General features: G+C 41.1%; 1 protein-coding gene across 1 annotated transcript; it reads left to right on the forward strand.

Moving 5' to 3' along the window:
- Positions 1 to 1,983: 1,983 nt before the first annotated feature.
- sfxn5b (sideroflexin 5b) lies at positions 1,984 to 22,129 on the forward strand (the record flags this gene model as incomplete). Its single annotated transcript, XM_080773984.1, has 14 exons — positions 1,984 to 2,043; positions 12,871 to 12,939; positions 13,115 to 13,192; positions 13,868 to 13,894; positions 14,051 to 14,105; positions 14,238 to 14,263; positions 16,020 to 16,073; positions 16,217 to 16,273; positions 16,457 to 16,522; positions 16,643 to 16,733; positions 17,379 to 17,494; positions 19,638 to 19,723; positions 21,117 to 21,234; positions 22,052 to 22,129. 14 exons carry the CDS (start codon positions 1,984 to 1,986, stop codon positions 22,127 to 22,129), a joined length of 981 nt encoding a protein of 326 aa, XP_080630110.1.
- Positions 22,130 to 23,524: the final 1,395 nt, after the last annotated feature.

A 23,524-nucleotide genomic window follows, 5' to 3' on the forward strand; every position in this document is an offset into this window, starting at 1 on the left:
TAGTACACATGCATAGCGGTCAATTTGTATTGGGGGTGGGGAGTAGGGCGGGGTCGCAAGACATGGCCAAAGCATTTCCGCCCCCCCCCCCACCCCCTGCAGCCAAAAACGTTGAGAAGTGAGAACCGCTGTTGTATCCAGAAGAAGGGCCTCAGCTGGCTAGAAGAAGTGCACGGGGGGAGTGACTGTCTTGTTGTTCAAGGGCATGTTAAATCCATAATGCTGCTTCAGTGTGGGGCCACTCGGCAAGCATCATAGACTATGAAGCAGTGGTTTTGCTGGTCAGCAGAGTGCACTGTATGCAACAAAGACGGAGGCATTGCATGCTCAGCAAACTGCTCACACTGTGCTATATGACTCAAGGTGTAAAATGCACTGTGGTGGAAAAAGTACTCTTATTGTTTTACTTCTAAGTAAAGGCGTCAATACTGCAATTATAAGGTCCGTAATTCAAAATATACTAGCATTCAAAATGTACTTTAAGTACCAAAAGTAAAATGACTCATTATACAGAATTATATCCCATTTCAAGTTTTCAAATGTATACAAATATTTTGAAATAGCAGATCTACAGGCTCTCTTTGCTGGTAATAGTCGGGTTGTGAGCTTTTGTAGATCGGCTATTTTCTCCAGGGCAGGGCCCCCCTCAAGAGGACCCTGACCTGGCTCCCAAAGCTGGGTTGTTTGTTTGGGTCCTGCAGAGCTATGTATCATTGTGTCAATGTTGCTTTTTGTCCACTAGAGGGTGCACAATACTTGACAAATACCATCTGCCCTGGCCTATACTGAGTGTCCAACAGTTAAAGGTCTGGTGAGTGGTGACCAGGGGGGCAGTCAGACAGATATTTCTGTCTGACTTATTCCTATTATATGGAGTTGTGTCAGGCATGTCCAAATATGGAGTGTTGTGATGTCAGAACAGGCCAGCTTATGGAGTTCTGTGTCAGGCATGCCCAAATATGGAGTGGTGTGATGTCAGAACAGGAAAGCTCCATCTATGGACCCTGGGCAGGGGGATACCCGAGAACTCGCCAGTTTACCAAGTCGCCGCGGCGACAATTCTTCATCAATGTCTTCATCGTTATGCTAACATGCTGTCTTCATCAGTGTAGTATGTCAAACTCATAAATGTTATATAGTTAATTTCCAAGGTGATCAAATTATTTTGTGCAATTAAATAGTCAGCTAGATAATGATAAATAGTTGAGTATGTGAATACCAATAAAGTAGGCCTACCATTTCAGGATATTGTTTACTACTGAATTACATTGTTTCTCAATTCAATGCAATTTAAATGAAGGTGAAGCACAACTAAGATGCACTGAGATACCGGGAAGATACCGGGCAAGGGCCCTTTCCAGAGACCATGCAGACGCCATGTGTGGCGATTCTGGACAACTGTGGGTCTGACCGACTCGACTATCTATCTATCTATCTACCTATCTATCTATCTATCTATCTATCTATCTATCTATCTATCTATCTATCTATCTATCTATCTATCTATCTATCTATCTAAGTGACACAAAAGTTGATTCAAGATATGGCTAAAGTCTTCCACATATTCGCTTTTGGGAGGCAAAGAAATTCAGTGAAAACACGAATACCCCTTTCCTTGGCTGTAGCCAATCACATATAGGCTACATTGACACAGTAGCCTCCTATCTGCCGCATATCTCCCAAGGTCAACCGTTATGCAATGACTTACTGTGTGTGTGTGTGTGTGTGTGTGTGTGTGTGTGTGTGTGTGTGTGTGTGTGTGTGTGCGTGTGCGTGTGCGTGCGTGCGTAAGCCTTATCATGTGGTTCAACTTTGTTATTGCAAAAGTGGCCAAAAACTACACATCCCAACAGACATAGCGACACACTTGCTTCACTATAGTTTCAAATTGTGTAGTTCACTCTAGTTGCAAAAACCAATCCGTGCGTGATAGCCGACAGATAGTAGCCTACAGTTCATTAATAAATAAACAGTTGGAGCGTGATGGCGGAATCAGCAGCATGTCCTCCAGTGTTCCAGCTAGGAAGACCTCGGTACGACCAGGTAAAAACAAGTAAAATACATCTTTATTTAGCTGTTAATTTAATTGCATTTCGTGTCGGTTTAGTTTCGCTGATCAGCATCCATGGGGGCTTGGAAGGAATGCACCGTGAAAGAAAGCACTGCTTTTTGCACTAGTGCATTCTTCCGAGCCCTGGATGCTGCCTGCTGAAACCCTGTCTAAGCGAAAGTTGCCTTTGATGCTCGTTGTCTTTGTCTGTGCAAAAATACACCTGACCGAAACCATGATAATTGAGAAACTTGAAGTAGGACGTGAGTTTTAGTTAGCCAGGATGTGTTTGGGGTTGTTTTTGATCTAGGCTACGATGAATCGATGATCACGACGCGTCCTTCGCTATCGCGGCAGCAGCGGCTGACCGGCCAGAGAAAAGAAGAAGCTCAGAACATTGTCCAAAACTAGCCCAAGATGTAGACTCTCGTAGAGTTGCTAGTCCAAAACATTTCTCAGATAAATAAATAAATGATAGGCTACAGAAACTGCAGATGTAGGAAGCTCGCAGCGCGGCACAGTGAGCTTGTAGATCTGCAGCCAACATGGATAAAGTGGTTGACATGATTGTGAATTTGTGATGATGCAGTGTATAAAACATCCCCCGGACGGCCGGACCCCACTTTGAAAACGAGGGAACCTATAGGATATAGCTTTGGATTTTATCAATGATGAAAATGTTAATATGGCTGTCCTGACCACCAGCATTTCCATGATGTGCGTTCATTTAGAGTTTAGGCTATATATATATATATATATATATATATATATATATATATATATATATATATATATATATATATATATACTAGGCTACTAATTTATCTTTGCATATTTGATCCAATATGCAATTGATAAAATTAGGCATAACACATTGTAGATTGTAGATGTGCTATATTGGTGAATAGATTTGTGTAGATTGAAATAAGAGCGTACGCACTATTTACAAGGTCAGTTTTTATCAGGTATAGATAACATAAGTTATACAAGTAATTCACAATATACCGGTAGCTTAAACCCAGGATAACACATTAAGGCGTAATGACACACTTGTTTCCAATGTGGTCTTACAGCATAAATAAAAGTAAATAGTCCAATATAAATTACACTTACTTTACTTATAAATAAATACACACCACCAATGCATTGCGTTGCACCAATACAACTGTTTTTTCCCACTTTCAAGCTGGGTGTCCCAAGACCCGACACAAAAATGGCCCATGCCGTTAAAACAATAACACTTTGTTTTGAGTGCTTTGATGTTTATCAGAACATGGAGGTACCAGAACAAATAACGGATCCAAGACTTCAGTGACTTATTTACAAATTGCTGCTCATGGACTTTGTTCTGATTGAGCAGTAAATAATTCCCTAGTCCCATCACTATGTCTTAATATTTCTGGAGTGGAGACTTGCCTTAACTGACCTAATCGGTTGATTTAACATAGCCTACTGTAAGAGCCAACAGGACATTCCAGGAAGGTCACCTTAGGTTTCAGAGATGGAAAACAACAATATTAGATTTTTGGGATGATAGATAATTTGTCTCTGTCGGGTGGAAACCTCATTCTGTTCAAAACTGTTACTTTTCAGGATTTCAAATTTAAAAAATAGCAAAAGTAGCAGACGCACAAGCTAATTCATCCTAGTAAATATTTAAGAAATTATTTAAGGCCCCGTCCACACGTAGCCTTTTAAAACAGAGCTTTTTATGCGTTTAGTAATTACTATCCATGAAGTGCACTGCGGCGCTTCCATCACCCCTTTCCAAGTTTCCCCCCAAAAATGACATTGTGGACTGCATGTTGCCCACTTGACAAGGCTATAGGTATAGGCTATTGAAACCCATCCTGCAGAATATGTCCAGAATGTGCTATTCTGCTTTTTATTCTTATCTTTCATCCAAAACAATGAGTTAATGTTTTCCATCTCTGAAATATAAGGCAATCGACCTTCATGTTGGTTCATAATATTGTTGTTGTCAGGCAGAAACCTCTTATCTCCATATCCTAACATTTTGTTTTTTTCTGTATATGAACACCCTGTTTAGGCTACTACAGCGTCACACAAAAGTATCAAAAGTAGCATATCTAAAGCTTGAAATAGTCTTGAAATACGTAACATTTAAATAGGTTGACTTTAGTTGTAGTCATAAAGAGACATTAGTCCCTTATTCACCAATCTGGGAAGCCATTCGGTAAAAAAAGAGAGAAAAAGAAAAAAAATAGCCTTTGCCTCAGGGGCACCACATCCTTTTTTGTGAGACACTACTCCCCTTTCTCAGTCCACGTCCTACTCCCCTTTCTCAGTCCACGTCCTCCCAGGTGCTTCTGTGTTTATTCCTACTAACAACAACGCCACATGTTTAAGGTAGTGGTGCTGAGAGATTATGCTCTTGTGAGATTGCTTAATAGTGCTTAATTACGATAGTAAATGTACTTAGTTACTTTCCACCACTGAGCGACTTTGGGATTCTAAGCTCACAGTGAGAAATATATAGGTTTAAAGCATGGCATGTGGCCTATAGTCACTTCTTTTGGGCTTGTTTTCATAGACCTGGTGGCTTATTTCTCTCACAAAATCTGGTAGCCCTGGTGTGTGTGTGTTGTGTATGTGTGTCTACTCTAGCGTGCTCCATCTCGGCTGTGGAGCCCCAGCCTTGTTTTGTATTCCCAGGAGAGCTGGAACACATGCATAATTAACACAGTTCTTCTAACATGGAGCCTCTGCTCTGCTGCTACCCTAGTAGTCTTACAAAACAGCTCTGCTGCAGTACACACTTACACATACACAGTAGGCTGCCTGTCAGGGGTGGTGAAGACATAACATTAGGAATCAAGCCTGTGTGTGTGTGTGTGTGTCCGGGGCACTAATATATCACTGAAATCAAACTGATAATCTGGGGGAATGAAGGAATGGGTTTCAACACACTGTCTTGAAATTAAGTGGGACTAAATATGTGGAATGTCATATCACTGAAAGCTAGTTGATAAAATAGGGGGGGGGGGGGTGGGTTATATTCTAATAGACACAACATTGCTGCATTTGTTCTGATACGACCGAGACAAACTACTATGCAAGATCTTTCTTTCATAGCTGTCATCAGGGTGGATAAGGGCCCTCTAGCACAAGCAGGGAGAGGTTTTCCCTTTATTAGGAGAATGGGCAGTGGAAGGGTTCCACTGCTGGAACTCAGGTTTACAATGTTTTTTGACCAAGTACGGTATTATTATTTTGTGTGTATTTTGACTGTTTTTTCTTTCCTTATGCTGAGGGTTTTTTGTTTATTTAAGGAGAGAGGAGGGGTGTTGACCGTTGCACATAATAACAGATATGCAGGTTGAGCCGGTGAAAATAATTTCTTTCAATGTAAATGGGGTTTTGAATCCTATTAAAAGGTCTAAGATACTAGCTAAATTAAGGAGGGAAAAGGCACAGATCGCTCTCCTTCAGGAGACACACATGAATCAATCTGAGCACGAAAAATTAAAAAAGATGGGTTTTAGACATGTGTTTTCATCATCTAATATTCCAAGCCATAGGAGAGGGGTTGCAACCCTCATCTCAGCCTCAGTTAACTACGAACATATTTCAGAAACCAGGGATGACGAGGGAAGGTTTATCAAGATTACAGGAAAAATAGAGGGTTCATTGATAACAATAATAAATGTATACATCCCACCGGGAAGCGAATGGGCTCTATACAGACGTATTTTTGATTTAATGGTTAATTCTCAGGGGGTGGTCCTGTCGGGGGGTGACTTCAACATACGGTTAACTAAAAAAGACTCCTCAGGCACAGCAAATCAGAACAACCCCATTAGTAGGAAGGTGAACTCACTAATGGTGGAACTGGGTATTATTGACGTGTGGAGAGAACTGCACCCTAGCAATAGAGAGTACACTCACTACTCATGCCCACATTCTGTATATGCTAGGCTAGATTATTTTTTCATGTTCAGCTCAGACAGATTCAAGATAAGGAACTGCAACATTGCAACAATTGACCTGTCAGACCATAGTCCAGTTAATCTGTCCCTGCTCCTGGAGAGGAAAGCTAGAAAAACCCTCTGGAGACTAAATTCATACATATTAAATGATCCGACTACATTGACAAAGATTAAAAAAGATATTAAAGAATATCTAGAGCTGAACACCTCGGAGGAGGTTTCACCTGCGATATTGTGGGACGCATTAAAGGCTGTAATGAGGGGGAAAATCATTTCTCTAACCTCGTATCAAAAAAAACTCAAGAGGCAAAAGCTGCTGGAACTAGAAAATAAATTAAAACAGCTGCAGGTGGCTGACAGTAATGTTGCAGGTTCCAACTTGAAACAGGAAATCAGGAAAACGCAGGGGGAAATTAATGACATCTATACACAAGAAACTCACAAAAAGCTTCTTTTCCTAAGACAGAGATACTATGAGACGGGTGGTAGATCAGCTAAATATCTGGCTTATAAACTGCGTAAACAACAAGAAGAAAACACAATTTATAAAATACGAAATCCTGTGTCCCGGGATATCGAAAACAAAGCAGAAAAAATCCAAGAGTGTTTTGAAACTTTCTACAGAGAACTATATTCTCAACCCCAAGCAGCAGATGAAACCCAGATAGATTCTTTTTTGAACTCCCTGGATTTACCAGTCCTTACTGACCCACAAAATGTAAATTTGATAAAACCAATTACAAGCGGAGAAGTGGACTCAGCCATTTCCAGGCTAAAAGCAGGGAAGTCCCCGGGTTCAGACGGTTTTAACACAGAATGGTATAAAACGTTGAGAGCGGAGTTGTCACCATTGTTGCTCAATACTTTCAATGGGATCCTGCGGGGAGGTGATGCCCCGCCCTCGTGGAAGGAGGCCATTATCTCAGTCATTCCAAAAGAGGGAAAAGATAAACTAGAATGTGACAATTATCGACCGATAAGTGTTTTAAATTTAGACTATAAACTTTTCACCTCTATTATGGCCCGGAGGCTGGAGAACACTTTGTCCTCCATCATAAGTTTGGACCAGGCAGGGTTTTTGTGCGGCCGGCAAACCTCAGACAATATTAGGAGGTCACTACACATCTTAAGTCAAACTACTGAGGACAAATCCAAAGCAATCCTAGTAGCCCTGGATTCAAGAAAAGCCTTTGATTCCGTAAGGTGGACCTTCCTTTACAAAGTAATGGCGAAATTTGGTTTTGATGAAACATTTATAAAAGTTATTCAGACCCTATACGACAAACCTACAGCTCGTATCAAGATTAATGGAGATTTGTCTGATGCTTTCGTTTTGAAACGTGGTTCGAGGCAGGGGTGCGCAATCTCGCCTCTCCTCTTCGACTTATTTATTGAACCCCTAGGCCAATTAATAAGACAGAGTGAAGCCGTCAAAGGCATAAGTATGGGGGGTATCGAACACAAGGCTGCCATGTTCGCAGATGATGTCCTCGTGTACTTAGGGGGGGACCCTGAGAGGTCATTTAACGAACTGATGTCACTACTAACAGGTTATGGTGAACTATCCGGTTATAAGCTCAACACTTCTAAAACACAGGTCATGGCTCTAAACTTTAATGCCCCAAGGGGACTGAGGGAAAAATATGATTTGAAATGGGACAACGAAGAAATCAAATACTTGGGAATAAATGTGACGAAAGATCCTTCAAAGTTAAGGCAAGCTAATTATGGTCCCATATCGATGAAAATTAAATCTGATTTACATAGATGGAACCTAATCCCCTTCCTAAGCCTAAACTCAAGAATAAGTTCAGTCAAGATGAACATTCTTCCCCGCTTACTTTACATCTTTAGAAATCTCCCAGTAGAAGTGGACGATAAACAATTCAGAGAATGGGACAAATGGATTTCTAGGTTCATTTGGCAAGGGAAGAAACCAAGAATTAAATATAGCACCCTACAACTGAGAAAGGACAAAGGGGGCATGGCTCTTCCCTGTTTAAGAAATTACTATTATGCAGCCCAGATAACTCCTCTGTTATACTGGAGTAACAGGGGGTATAAAGCGAGATGGAAGGAGTTGGAGCTTGGTCTAGTTGCTGACTTCCCTCTGCAGGCTGCAATAGGGGACAGGGGTTTGGCGGACCGATTAGAGAGGATCAATAACCCATGGATAAACCATACGTTAAATGTGTGGCAAAAGGTTGTGAGGTCATGTGGTTTAAAAAAAATGTTGAAACTTTTCAGATGGTGTGCCTTCGACACAGACTTTGTCCCAAATAGAGGCGACATTAGATTTAAGTCATGGATAGAGAAAGGAATCACATCTTACATGTCATTTATGCAAAGAACTGAAATTGATAGTTTCAGATCAATACAAGTCAAACATGATCTGGAACAGGCTGACTTTTACAGATACCTCCAGGTGCGGCACTATATCAATCAAGAATGCAAATTCAAAGAGTTTTCTGCAGTTGAATCAGAATTCTTTTTCATATTAAAGTCAGCTCTCACAGTGGAGCCAAGTAAGTCCATCTCTGAGTTATATGGTGCCATTTCAGATGCTAAGAATGAAAGCACGTTGTACATCAAAGAGAGATGGGAGAGGGACGCAGGAGTTGAACTCTCAGAGGAAGTATGGGGAGGGATCTGGGAGTTCCAGTCTACCTCAACTTGTTCTATGGACTGGAGAGAGCACTGTTGGAAAAATATTATTAGATATTTTAAGACCCCATACCAGGAAAAATACAAAGGGGACGATAGGCTGTGCTGGAGGCAGTGTGGGGCAAAGAAAGCCAACCACTTCCACATTTTCTGGGGGTGCCCCAAATTGGGGGTGTTTTGGAACAATATTCACAAATCACTGTGCTCAGTATTTAATACTCCAATACCTTTCAACTTCACAACCATGTACCTGGGCCACATTGAATGTCTTAACCAGTCGAGATACACAAAGCTACTGCAGATTCTCTTGGCAGCCAGCAAAAAGTCAATAACAAGAAGATGGCTATCCCCAATCACACCCACAATGGACGATTGGCATGGAATAGTCCTAGACATCTTCAAAATGGAAAAATTAACATACATGTTAAGAACTAGATTAGACAATTTCTACCAAATTTGGAACAACTGGATTGTGCATATTGCCCCCCTGAGAGCGGACTTCGTGTAATCTCACTGGTTCATTGCCTGCTGTATGATTGTATATATATAAAATGTATAAGACACCTCTCCTCCTCTCGTGGTCGAAGACCAAAGCTATATTGTTTTTGTCCCCCTCAGCATAAATGTATATACTTTAGTTGTTGTTGTTTTTTGTTTCTTATGTCTTTTTCCGCCCACTCTTTCTTTTTTCTTTGTCCTCCTGAAATGTACCACCTGAAGTATTACTGCCGTGCCTGTCTCTGTTTGAGTGTGGACTCGATGTCTTATATAGGAAAAAGGACTATACTATACAGAGACATTGGAGACGTTGCCACATGGAGGGGGGATGAGGGAGGGAAGAGGGGTGGGGAAAAAAAAGAAAAGAAGAAAATCTTGGGAACTGCTCTTATATCGTTTGTAGAAATGCTATATGTACAATTATACTGCACTTTCCGAATAAAACAAATATTATAAAAAAAAAAAAAAGGAATCAAGCCTGTCACCATTATTACATAACAATCACCTATTAAATCGCAATTATTTTTCATAATCGTTTCCAATACGGTTGTCCCGATCCGATCACGTGATCAGAAATCGGGGCCGATCACGCCATTTTCAAATGATCGGATCGGGCGCAAAAAGAACGTGATCGGGACAAGTATCAATATTATATCCATCCATATCATATTAGACTGGATATTGTCTGTGATTTGGGATATTGTACTATTGTGATATGGCATAAGTGTTCTATAAAAATATAAATATCGGATCAGGAAAAATCGGTATCGGCAGATACTAAAAATCAAATGTGACATCTCTAGTTTCCATGTTGAACAATATTCCAAGTGAAGTGAGGGGCGCTCTTATGACCATGTACATCGTTATACATCACATTCCGTGCTCAGCCAATCAAATCATCACAAATGTGGTACACACAAACACACAAAGCTGGGCATAGGAGGGGCTAAGCTACACCTTATTTAAAATGTTGAGCCATTAGCATGGCATGCATTGGCATGGCATGTATTGGCATGGCATCGCAATGCATTTTGAAGATTACGTCATATGGTACTCAATCTATGGACTTTAATGTTTGTGTAGGGCACTACATGACGACGTAAGGTGTCATGTAGTGACCGATAAATACAGTGGCCGATAAATGCAGTGTGCGCACCTCACTTCACACAAGTGTGATTTTGAAAAGGTATAAACTAATTTAATGTAAATGTAAATTCTTTGTATATTTACAGTAAGTTACTAGAGAGGTTCGGGCCGCTACACATGGCCCTCATTCCTAAGTTGCCCCACCGATCCGACTGAGTGTTTGATTACGCTTTAAAGTGTTATCCTAGTGGGTTTAAGCTATATTGTGAATTACTTGTATATCTTATGTGAAAATAAATTGTCTGGTAATGGTAATATAGTAGGCTATATGTCTGTTTATCAAGGTACATGCATGAAAAAAAAAGTAAAAAAAAAAGTAAACCCAACCTCCAAACTCTTCACTCATCATGTACTGTACACATGTACCGATAACTGCAAGATATTGCAGAAACCTAAATACCAGTTTAGAATGTATTTGGCCGTGGATCCCCATCTGAAAAGATTGTGTCCCAGTGACCTCCAGAAGAGGAGATTTATATGAATAAATTATTACAATTATTTAAAGTTTTTTTTTTTTCCACTTAATTTTTATTGAAGGAAGAACAGACAAGAAAAACAATAAACAAGCCTGTACGGAAAGAAAAAGAAAAAAGAAAAGACAAAGACAAATAGCAAAAGAAACAAGGCTGCATTTTTCATATTACAAAATATTACATTCAATGAAATTCTATTGCAATATCGCAAGGCTGAGAGAAGTTAGTTACTGTAGGTTAGGGTTTGGGGTAGGGTGTCGGATTATTGCGTGTCGGACGGTTAGTACGTCGGACCAAAGATATATGCACCCGAACGTTGTTTGTTTCCTGACCTTCAATCTTGAACCTGACACTTGAAAGATAAGTGCATATTTGTGCATATTTACATTTACATTTACTGTCTTTCTTCCACTGTGCTGACTGGCCGCGCTTCATAAGTGATAAATGGCTCGGAGGGATCTGATAAAAGCTGCCATGTTTTTTTTTTTTTTCTTCCATCTGTTTTGTCAAAGAGACTCTTGGCATGCACTGCCATCAGGGCTTTTCAAACTGTTGGCACAAAGGGTTTAGCCTGGCCGCAATCCGTGCCCATGCTTCTGAAAGGGAACAGAAAACCAAATGCTTCACACACTCACAAGCACTTTGAAGCAAGACACCCTACTTACATTTAGACACAATTATTACACAGGCTAATCGCCTGATTGCAATGGTTTTAGATAACCGTAATTGTTTTGCATAATCATCATCTGTTGCAATAAATGTGGAAGCTGATCTACAAGCTCACAACGCATTGTGAGCTTGTAAAAGGTCTATTTATGCAATTTTTTAAATTTGTTTCAATATACCATTGTTATATTGTTGCTGTCGGGCAGAAACCTCTTATCTCTCCATATTTATTTTTTATGTCTTTGCTACTTGATCATTCTAATGTACAGCCTCACACAAAAGCATCAAAAGTAGCAGATCCACAATCTTGATACACGGCATTTGAGAGGTGCTACTATTATATTCATCATTGAACTTTAGAATCCATGGTTAAAAGGTAACTGTTGGCTTCTGATGGCATGAAATTCATTAACTTGCTAAAACAAAAGCCAAATGGAACAAAGCTGTCCACTGTGGAGCATAGTGAGCTTGTAGAATTGCTATTACAAAAAAGAAAACCTTGGAATCAACATTTGCACATTTTTTAAAAATACACAAATCGTGCTTGCGTGCGTGCGTGCGTTGGGGGTCCCTGGCCCGTTGGAAGCTTGTCGATATGCTATTTTCCGTCTGTTGTTCAACTATTTTGCTATTGTCCGGCTGTTTTCAGCATCTTTCTATGCTGTCCTAAATGTTGATGTCTTCACATGATGTCATGAGTGTAGGCCTACCCTAGAGTAATACAAATTACTTATTATTATTCTGCATAATTAGTACTTTTACTTTTAATAATGTAAGTATATTTTTATGCCAATACTGCCAGCACTTTTACTCATGTACATTTTGATTACCAGATTTTGTACTGTATTTTCTACATTGTGGTATTGATACTTTTATTTAAGTAAAACATTTGAATACGTTTTCCACCAATGACCTCAAGACATCGGTCAACTAGAGGGGAGAAAAAAAGCAAATCAGTGAACATCAATAAACTTATAATAAATGATTATACATTCTTCCTTCATCCTGTTTGTCTCTCTGCAATATTATGTCTCTGTTCTCTATGACTGTTATCCATTTGCAGAAAATGTATATCGTCGCTGTGGAGTGGAAAAACATGTCCAAAACTGTTACTTTTCAGAAACAGTTATAACGCTAGAACCTTTTCTTATTTGTAACTTTGTAACTTTTTCTTTCCTGCACATGAGATTTTGATTTATCATGCTTTAGAGAAACACAAACTTTCCACACTGACAGCACCCTACTTTTCATTGGTTCAATATTACATTTCTCGCCTGTGTATTAAAAACATAATAATAATAAAGCATGCACATCCACTCACTAAAGTACCACCAGGTGCCGGGCAGAGGTCAGAATACAAAAACAATCTAGTCTGCACACTGGATCATGTTCTAACCAAGTCATTTGTTTCTGTCTCTTTCAGGGTTCTTTCCTGGGTCGTCTGAGGCATTTTGTAGACATAATTGACCCCAGCACCCTCTTTGTGTCAGAGGTAAACATTACACTTCAGTCCACTTACATCTCACTACACTATATGCAACCGCAGTGGTTCTCAAACTGGGGTCTTTGGGGGGTGGTTCCAGGGGGGTCCCTTATAGCAGGGCTTCTGCCTGACAGCAACAATATGCAGTTTAGAGACAAACAGAGACCTTTTTGTCTGTCTGTAGAGGCGACTGAAAGAGTGCATGCAGTTGCTGGACGATTTCAAACATGGCACGCTTCCTCCCGGAGTGACAGATGGTCAGGTGAGTGCTGCTGTGATACAATACAATACAGCAGTGCAGTGCAATGTGAGGAAGAAATCATATTATTTTATTATGATTGGTTATATGCAACCTTATTTCCAGCTTTATGTTATTCATCTAATCATCTTATATTATTATTCATCTCTTACTATCTCTTACTCTCTTACTAATACACCAACTCACTCGCCGTCAAGAACGTCTTTGCACGTCAGTTTTCCAATGGCGCTCGGTGCCAAGATCGTCGTATTATATTTTTATTGATTCAGAATGGTCTCGCTGATATCCACTGTAATAGTGCTGTGTGCACTGCACTATTATACTGCACTGCACTGTACTATTAAGGTATTTTCAGATGGGCAGAAACTGACGCGCCAAAGGCCTGCGTTTTGTTTTGTATGCGTGGAGAAGTTGAGGGGCGAGAACTCAAATGCAAGCGTATTTATGTGGCCGTGGTCCTGTGAAAGTGCGTCCTTCTTACGTGCAACACGCCCACGACTGTCTAGACCTGGATTGTTTGGTTTATTATTATTGATTGCATTATTATACTGCACTATTTATTCTGCACTGCACTATTGCACTGCACTACTGCACTCCACAAACTCGAGATTGTAGATCGTCTTAAAATGTTAAATGCATTGATTCTGATTCATTGTCTCCTGTTTTATTTTTCCGTAGCTGTGGGAAGCCCAAAAAGTCAAGCAGGTAAGTGTCTGGGCGAGCTCAGAGGTCAGCCCAGGGTGACTGTGGACTCCACCATGATGCAGCCACAGCAACACCCACAGCCACAGCAACACATAGTGGCCGTAGCATCATGGTAACAGCGTGGTGACGACAGTGTCATGCTCTGTCCCCGCGCAGGCCATCATTCACCCCGACACAGGCGAGAAAATCTTCATGCCATTCCGAATGTCAGGTATGACGTCATGATTGAAGATATCTGTGCACAGCTCAAACATTAAATCCCTCCATTATTATTATTATTATTATTATTATTATTAATCCATTGTTTGTTTGTTTGTTTTACGCCCGATTATAATTTTTACAGGTTATGTGCCATTTGGAACACCAATCGTGAGTCTTATGAGATCCATGATTTATTTTTATATTTCCATAAATGATTTGTGTACAATATGCAACTTTCTGCGCAAAGTTGACTGCTGTATGTGAATGTTCATTTGCCAAAAGGCACTCATAAATAGGGCTGGGCAATTCATATTTATTTATTAATATATAAATGAAAAATAAATATATATATAAAACTGATATTTAGAACGATTTTGTAGGCCTACTGTAGGATAACAGCAGTTATTTGTGTTATTATTATTATTATATGTAATAATAATACTAATAATATTAGTAGTATTAGTATTATTATTTGCTAAATTGAAATGGATACTTTTGTTTAAAGGACGACTTCAACAATTTTCAACCTATCTTCATATAACTGGTCCTCACTAAATAATGCTCATTATTATGGTATAGCCTACCATTTTTGTCGCATAGACATCATCAATGGGGAATCCAAGCTAATTGAAACTGCAGGCTTTCTATTCCTGGAAAGTTAGCATGCTATAATAATGGAAGCCATTGTTCTCCTGATAACAAATTGATAATGTCTCTATTAGGTGGGGCTCTCAAATGTCCACAGCCCTCCTATGAGACACAGACCGAGTACAAAAAATAGTACCAATTTATCATATTAGTGCATATTAGTGTGGATCAATTATATAGTGCAAAATAGGTCCTTTAACTCGGTAGTTAAAATGTTAAGAGTTTAGCTCCAAGTGTATTTGCAGCATGACAAATATCGACATTCTAAAGCTGATAAGGTAGTGTGGAAATAACGTTTGACGACAGCCAAAACGTGGAAATGCAGAGGCGTTGTCCGAATATTACTAACCCTAACTCTAATCCTAACCCTAACCCTTACCTCAGTCTTAACCGGCCCGTAAATCCCCTAACCTCATATCAGTCTTAACCGGCCATGTAAGTCAGTTTCACAATGTTTTAGCTTCAGCGGCCGTAATTTCACTTCCGTGTTTCCTAATCGCAGCAGAGAATACATGCAGTCGGCGAGCCTGCTGGCTCGATTATATTCGAGTGATAAGTAACCTACTGGTGATCATCGGTTGATAACATTCAAAGCGGGTGCTCTAGACTCAAGAGCGATAATAGTTTCACACAGGTGTTACAGGTTTATCACAGCAATGCTGGGTGCTATCTTTGGCATGCAGCGACCAAAATTCAACTCCTGTTCCATTGAACGGTTAAGCCAAGGATAGACGAGCCAAATGCTCTGTGAATGGCGCTCATATCGTTTATAGAAATGATCCGCAAATCAATCTTGTTTTGATCAAAAACGCAGCCTGGAAGAAGAATCCGAGATATTAGGATTCTAAAAACTCCGTTCCCATAGAGAGCAGACTTTTCACTTTACATTTTTTCATCGCACCGGAACCGCAGTGTTACAGGCACTAGCAGAACAGAGACGTCCAACGATCTTGGTGACGAGGGCCAAAGGACTAGAAGGCTTCAAAAGACGTTCTAGGCAGCGAATAGTACAGCATCACACAAAAACATCAAATGTAGCAACACGTTGTCGAGGTTGTTGAGGTTGTTGATCTGTTGTTTGATACTTGTTTGAATTAGAATCCTGAAAAGTAACAGTTTGTCGACAGGGATATAGGGACAAAATAATAGCGTATTATGGAAGTCATATCGCCCAGCCCTGCCTCATTAATAGTCTTGTTTGGGTCTTGGTGAAATGCATCTTTGGGATGATACATTTCAGCCGATAACAAGCTGTTTATATCCTGGTTCCATTCAGGTCATTGGTCTGCTCCTTCCTAATCAAACAGTGGTTTCTACCATTATTTGGCAGGTACAGTAACAGTAAGAATAAGACAGTAAGAACATTGTTTACAGTACCGTATGTCAGCCATTCCCAACCTGTAGGGCGGCGCCCACGGGTGGGCTGTGAGGATACTGTATATGTTATAAAAAGATGACTCTCTCTCACTGCAGTGGCTGAATCAGAGTCACAATGCCTGTGTGAACTTTGCCAACCGCAACGCTACCAAGGTAAGACATACTCTGTGTGCAGCACAAGCAGTACAAAGAATATCTGGTCAGTCAGAGTCAGATACAGATGAGTCAGATACAGAACATAAACGTATCTGTACAGAATATAATAAAAGTAGCCTTGTAGCACAAGTAAATATAATGTTTGTATAATATTGTATTATTTTGTGCCCACACCACTAGCCTACGCCTATGTCCAAGTTCCTTCAGGGTTATGCAGGAGCAGTGACCAGTGCTGTATCCATCGCAGTAAGTGTCCTTGGATTTTCATTCATTTCATTTAAACCACTTATGCCCTATATATAAATATAAAAAAATTGTAGAAAAACGTATTGCCAACTAATACACTGGTGTGCTGTTACTTTGAAGGTGGGACTGAATGTGTTGATTCAGAAGGCGAACAAGTTGAGTCCGGCCACCCGAATGATCATACAGAGACTAGTCCCCTTCCCAGCTGTGGGTATGTATTCATACTTCATAGTGCCAGCTCTGAAAATGCATTGGGGTTCAGCTGTCATGGGTTGGGCTGGGTTTAGACCGTTGTGAGGTAGGTTAGTTTTACCCTACTGATGATGTGTGAATGAGGTTTTGGCCAAAACCTCATTCACTTTTGAGGCTGTTTTTCTACAGCCAATAGGAGGGGAAATAGTGACATCTGATGGGCAATTAATGAGAACTGCAGGGAAAACGTGTCTTCCTTATTCTCACATCCAAATACAAATCAGGCGTTACTGTGTTATTAGGGTGGCTGTGGCTCAGGAGGTAGAGCAGGTCATCCAATGATCCCTGGGTCGGCAGTTCGAATCCTGGCTTCTCCTGTCCACATGTCGAAGTGTCCTTGGGCAAGACACTGAACCCTACATTGCCTCCAATGAGTTGGTCGGTGTTAGCTCGCCACCATTGGTGTGTGAATGTGAGAAGTGAGGACGCTGGTGTCGACTGTTCGCCGCTTCACCTCCCAATGTATGAATGAATGAACCATTGTAAAGCGCTTTGAGCACTTGGAAAAGCGCTATAAAAATGCAATTCATTATACTATAGTTCTGCACAATGTCACATAATAACAGCCATGTTGGGCCTGTGTTGCTCTCCCTGTCCTCCTCAGCCAGTGCTAACATCTGCAACGTGGGTCTGATGAGGCACAACGAGCTGTCTGAGGGCATCAACGTTCTGGACACCAACGGTAACGTGGTGGGCTCGTCCAAAATCGCAGCCAGGCAGGTGAGTGGCTGACCGTAACTGCTGGCAAGCCTCAACACTCAAGTTAGAATCAAAATAAATACAAGTAATTTAATAGAAATTCACAATGCCCGCCACTGCGGAGGCTGGGGGCTCGAATCCACCGTGGTGCATCCGGCCGGCTTTGTCGAGTGTCTACATCAGCGGTTCTCAACCAGTGGTCATTGCGGGGGTTCCAGGTGGTCCCCAGCTAAATGATGGAGAGTTGACAACCAAATGGACCCTTACAGATCTTTAACTCTTGAAAGCATAACATGTGGTCTATGTGATTTCATTTTATGCTCTCAAGAGTTACATTATTGTTAAACATCTGTTAAAAAAGTCTCCACAATTAGAGAATGTAGAAGAATTGTTATTTTGATTAACTTTTGCCTGTCATCTCTACAATAAAATATTTTAAGTTTTAGGAATGAGAGGCCAAAACATTTGAGCCGTGGCTCAAATGCCAAATAAAAAAATGGTTGTTACAATTTACAATTTAGGCATTTAGCAGACGCTCCTAATCCAGAGCGATTTACAGTAAGCAAGAACAAAAACACGGTAATACATAACATCACATGCACGAAATTCTATATAATTAAACTATGCATACATATACTATAGTGCTATGTCTACATAAAATGCTATCTAAGTTAGATAAATTGAGCCTTTGTATACGACCTGTAAGGTCATCAGGGCTAGGGCACTTGCCGTAGCGGTCGTTGATATGAAAAGGGTTGAAAACCACTGGTCTACATGAACACAATTGGCCCGTGTTCTGGGTAAGGAAGCCGTGCGGGAAGGGCGATGTTTGTCACTACACGTACTCCTACCCACAGGCTGGGAGTGTTGGGCGGGAGGGCTAGGACAAAGCTCTACATCCTCCCGGTGGAGGCTCCTCACTGGCAGGTGAGTCAATAGGGTACAACAGCAGTGACAACACACAAATGTGTGTGGGATGAATGAATTGGCATAACGACTAAATTGGGGAGAAAATGGGGTAAAAAGCACAAAAGAATAAGAAAAGAGATCCACAATGTTTCCATGAGGTCCAATGAATTTGTCCATTGCTTGTGTAGTCACATGTCAAGGACACCCAAATTGACCCCCCCCCCCTCTGATTTTTTCAACATGTTTAAAAAATAGCAGATCTATTGTTGTGAGCTTGTAGATCGGCTATTTCTGAACAGCCGATGTATAAAATAGAGTTCAAGTGATTAAACTGATTTTGATGCTATTAAGCCATTTTCCTGGAGACCGCCTGGAACCCCCTCAAGTTCCCCAGACCCCCACTTTGAGAGACACTGCCTTCCAACTGTAGCAATCAGCACAGATGGATTTTGTGTTTTTCTTTTTTACATTGTGCACTCTCAATTCATGGCAAATGGGTTTATTTCAGATTGTCTGACGGGATCGGAGGGGTGAACAATGGAAAAGCAGGGTGCCATCAATTCCTGTTAGTCTCACATGTTTACACCTTTCACCGCCTCATCTGTCCAATCTCATGGGATGGAGAATGAAATCCAACACAGTTCAGCGTTTTTTAAATGAGGCATACCGTTTCTGCCGGGGTGAAACCTCAGATCCCCATTAGGACTATACGACATTTAAGTTGACGATTAATTGTCATACAAATAATTGTGATTAATGATTTAATTCATCGTGTTTCTGTCGTTAAAAAAAAGATTCTTCACGAAAGTGAAAGTGAAAGATGTACAAGCTCAAAATGTGTCACATTGGATGGGTTGTGAGCTTGTCGATCTGGTAATTAATTCCTCCCCACACACATTTTGTGTGTTGTCACTGCTGTTGACAAGAAGTGGACAAAGGATCATTTACTTAAATCAAATGTAAAGAAACCAGGTCGGTACGGTCACAAGTTACCACAGTGGGGGCAGCCATGTTTGTCATCGGGTGACGGCACTGATGGCCAATCAGCTGCTGCATCAGATTTTTTAATGCAAACTGACACACTGGACAGTGGACATACTGGAGCCAGGCTAATTTAAGACTGACACACTGGACACACTGGAGCCAGGCTAATTTAAGAGAAAAAACAAAAAGTGTAAGATAAACCTGTAAACAGGGAGATAGGAGGTTTCTGCACGACAGCAACAATATGCACCCCTCTGTGTCCCTCGTGCAGGCCATCATGGAGACGGCCTTCACACGGGTGGTCCTGCCCATGCCTATCTTTGTCCTGCCCCCCATCATCATGTCCTACCTCGAAAGGTGTGTAAGCTGAGTTAATTCCACATGTACAATACACACACACACACACACACACACACACACACACACACACACACACACACACACACACACACACACACACACACACACACAAAAGATAATTCATTTTCCATTCTATATATATTACAACATCAGCAGTTAAAAGGAAAGTTCACCCCCAGAAAAACTTAGGCAGTGGTTCCCTGTGTCTCCATAGGGAACAAATGGTCATCAAATTATTGGCTTAGGAATGCGAGAAAATCAAAACAAAAGTCTCCATGAGGTGAATCTTATTTATAAAATATATTTAAAAAAAAAAACTATCCCTTTCATCATTTAGTGCTCCAGTGTCACAACAAGTTCCACAACAGCAACACTGACATTTTAACCTAAACATCAAACATTGAAAAATGGGGGCACGGTGGCACAGTTGGTAGTGCTGTCGCCTCACAGCTAGAAGGTCCTGGTTTCGATTCCTGCTCGGGACGCTGTGGGTGCTGGCGTCGTGTTTCCTCCTCCGTGTCATCAGTGCCCATACCCGAAGGCGGGGTTGGCGAAAGGGCCTTTCTGTGTGGAGTTTGCATGTTCTCCCCGTGTCCCCTAGGGTAGGTACCCTCACAAAAAACATGCAGTAATCCTGGTCACTAAACTGCCTCCCCCTGGCCAGCCGGGGCGCCTGATGGAGGGGAAAGGAACTGGTTGGAATAACGTGTTCCTTCCACAGGGAAACTCCCCCCTGTCAGGTGTAAAGGAGCAACTTGGACACTCAGGCATGAAGGAAGCATGAGTTCAAGTCCCTTGCTCTCCCCTTGTCCCCCATATATGGGGACAAGGTTGGTGGAGGGTGTGTAGAGCCCAGGATCACATTAGATGATTGACACAGGGGTGAAAAATGGGTTACAAAATCGTGGGATAACCAATATATATTTAAAAAATAAAAACATTGCTAACAATTAATCTGACTGTGTGTACACTGTACAGTAGGGATGCACCGAAAGGGAAATTCTTGGCCGAAAACCGAATATGATTAATGTTATATATCTCTTTTTCTACCTGATTTATGGGAAAATAAATGGTTATGGCAAAACTTAACTTAAATAATAATCACTATTATGGGTCCATAAAACATTTATTCAGCTCTTTTGAATGCATTAATTGCATACACCGAATAGGCCGAAAATGCTTTTTCTGCAGAATATCTTCTGCCGAATATTTTCTGCCGAATATTTTCACTAGTGTACAGTATTTGTTTATTTGGAGTTTAGACGAACAGTTCAAAGGACAGTACAATGTAATGTAAAATAATACCCAGGTTATACATGCATTGTCATCTACAAACTCACAGCGCTATTTTTGGTTAACGCAGCCATTGGAATTGATTGTTCCCATGTAGGCTCCAGTTCCTCCGGAGCAACCGCAGATTGTTGCTTCCCGTCCACAGCCTGGTGTGCTTGGTTACGTTCAGCCTGTCTCTGCCTCTGGCCATCAGCCTCTTTCCACAGATGTCACAGGTACAGTATGCATTTAGCTGGGGGGGGCAGCTGGGCTGGGATTCAAATTACGCACACATCACTTGTACAACCCCCCACCCCCCCACACACACACACAAACACGCACGCACGCACACACACACACACACACACACACACACACACACACACACACACACACACACACACACACACACACACACACACACACCCTCACCCCGTCCCCCGCGTCTCTTCTCTCCCTTCCTCTCCTCCTCCAGATGGGGTCTTCTCACATCTAATTAACGGTCAGAATGATTTCAGGGTTTACGGACGAATCTACAGAACAGCACCGCTAATACATGTCGTTGCTGTCGGGCCCGAAACCTTGTATCTCCACATATTAAAGATTGGGGAATATTATCTCTGTCGGACGGTCACTTTTCAGGATTCAAGAACAGATCCATGTATTTTGAGCCGCGTTTCGAGCTTGTCGATCTGTTACTTTTGTCTTATTATGCAGTGTGATCAAGTGGGGCATTCATTTAAGAAAAAAACTGAAAAGGTTAGAATTTGGAGATGGCGAGGTTTCTACCCGACAACAACAATATATTATTAACAAAGAGATTACAACACTTGCCGATCTACAAGTTCACAATGCGTCTCGACTCGCGTTGCGACACATTGTGACCTTGTAGATATGCTATTTTAGTATTTTTTATACACTTGAAATGGGACATTCTGCATAATGAGTACTTGATTCCAATACTTACTTAGTACTTTTCCCACCACTGCTCAATTCCTATGTTCTTGACTTTTCTTTCACCCCCCCCCCCTTTCCCTCTGTGTTGTTGTGCAGATTGATGTGTCTCTCGTTGAGCCAGAGATAGCCATGGCCACAGACTGCAAGGTGCTAACCTACAATAAGGGCCTATGATAGATTGCACACACAGTGGAGAGCGACGAGGACAGCCAACCGGGATATGTAAATGAGGCTGCGCTACGAATGAACTGTCATGGATCCCTGCCTGGGCCCTGTAGGGGTTCCATTTTATATACGATCCGTCTACAGGACAAGGGACTTTTCTGCTGCATTAACATAGTGCACTAACTGGTGCTTAATACGCCACGGAGAACGAAGCATGGTAGAGAGAAATGGTAAACCAAAGGCAACATAATAACAGATTAGGGCAAGGTAAGGCATGGTAAACTTATTTGTATAGCACAATTCAACGACAAGGCAATTCATTTGATGTGTGCTATAAATAAAACATGTATGGTCTCGCAAGCCAGACTGTTGCCTTCCACCATTTTCACATTTCGGTCCTGGTCCACGGAAGCGCTGAAAGTGTTTTTTTTTTTCAAAGGGCATTTTAAAAATAATAATCGTGAAATAGAAATGACAAACAGATTATTGATTGATTGAATACTGTATTAACAGTTTGCCAGTACAGTGGTACGATTATACAAAATGGTGCTAAAAGGATAACACAAAAATCCCTGAGGGCTTATTTCCATTGTGCCAGGTCCTGTGTATTCAATTAATCAAGAAAAGACATCATATAATTACTACAGTATGAGTATACTATGTAGTTGATCTCATATCAGAGGGGGAGGGATTCAGGTTCAGAATTGGGCGTTTACTTTCTCAGCATTCGGGAGTGTTAGTTCCAGACTCTGCTTGTGGAATAATAGTCTGGCCACACGAGACTTCATAAAACATTTATACAGTTTTTAATTCCATATAATAATGAGATACTGCCAAATGTGAATTGTGCCATTCAGCAGTTGTAATTTGTCAATTGAAAGCGAGCCATTGTGAAGCTTGTAGATATAGATTAGATAGTCATGCTAAATGCTTATGCTTGTGAAAGGCAGCCAACTGCATGATTGAATGATTGATTGATATCTTTATTGATCATGGTCTCCCTAACAATGTGAAGATGGCAGAGCGTGAGGTGGATGAGGTATTGGCAATTATTGTGTTTTTCTAGTAGTAAAGTATGCCACGTCAGTTCCATTGATCCAAGCAGGGACACAATCGATGGATTGATCTTTCAAATCAACATTGTAAATGGTGCATTTATATAGGGCCTTTATCCAAGGCACTTTACATAGATTGTGCTGTTTTGTGCATCACATTCACACACACATACACCGATGCCAGAGGAAACCATGCAAGGCACCAACCTGCACATCGGGAGCAATTAGGGGTTCAGAGTCTTGCTCAAGGACACTTAGACACTAACTCTGGGGGAGCCCATATGTTACCAGGTTCGAGCTGGGAATCTTGCAGCCCCCGTCCGGTCACTCTACCCCTGAACTTTTTTCA

Source organism: Protomyctophum bolini (assembly GCF_963924005.1).
Source record: "Protomyctophum bolini genome assembly, chromosome: 10".
Classification (NCBI taxonomy): domain Eukaryota; kingdom Metazoa; phylum Chordata; class Actinopteri; order Myctophiformes; family Myctophidae; genus Protomyctophum; species Protomyctophum bolini.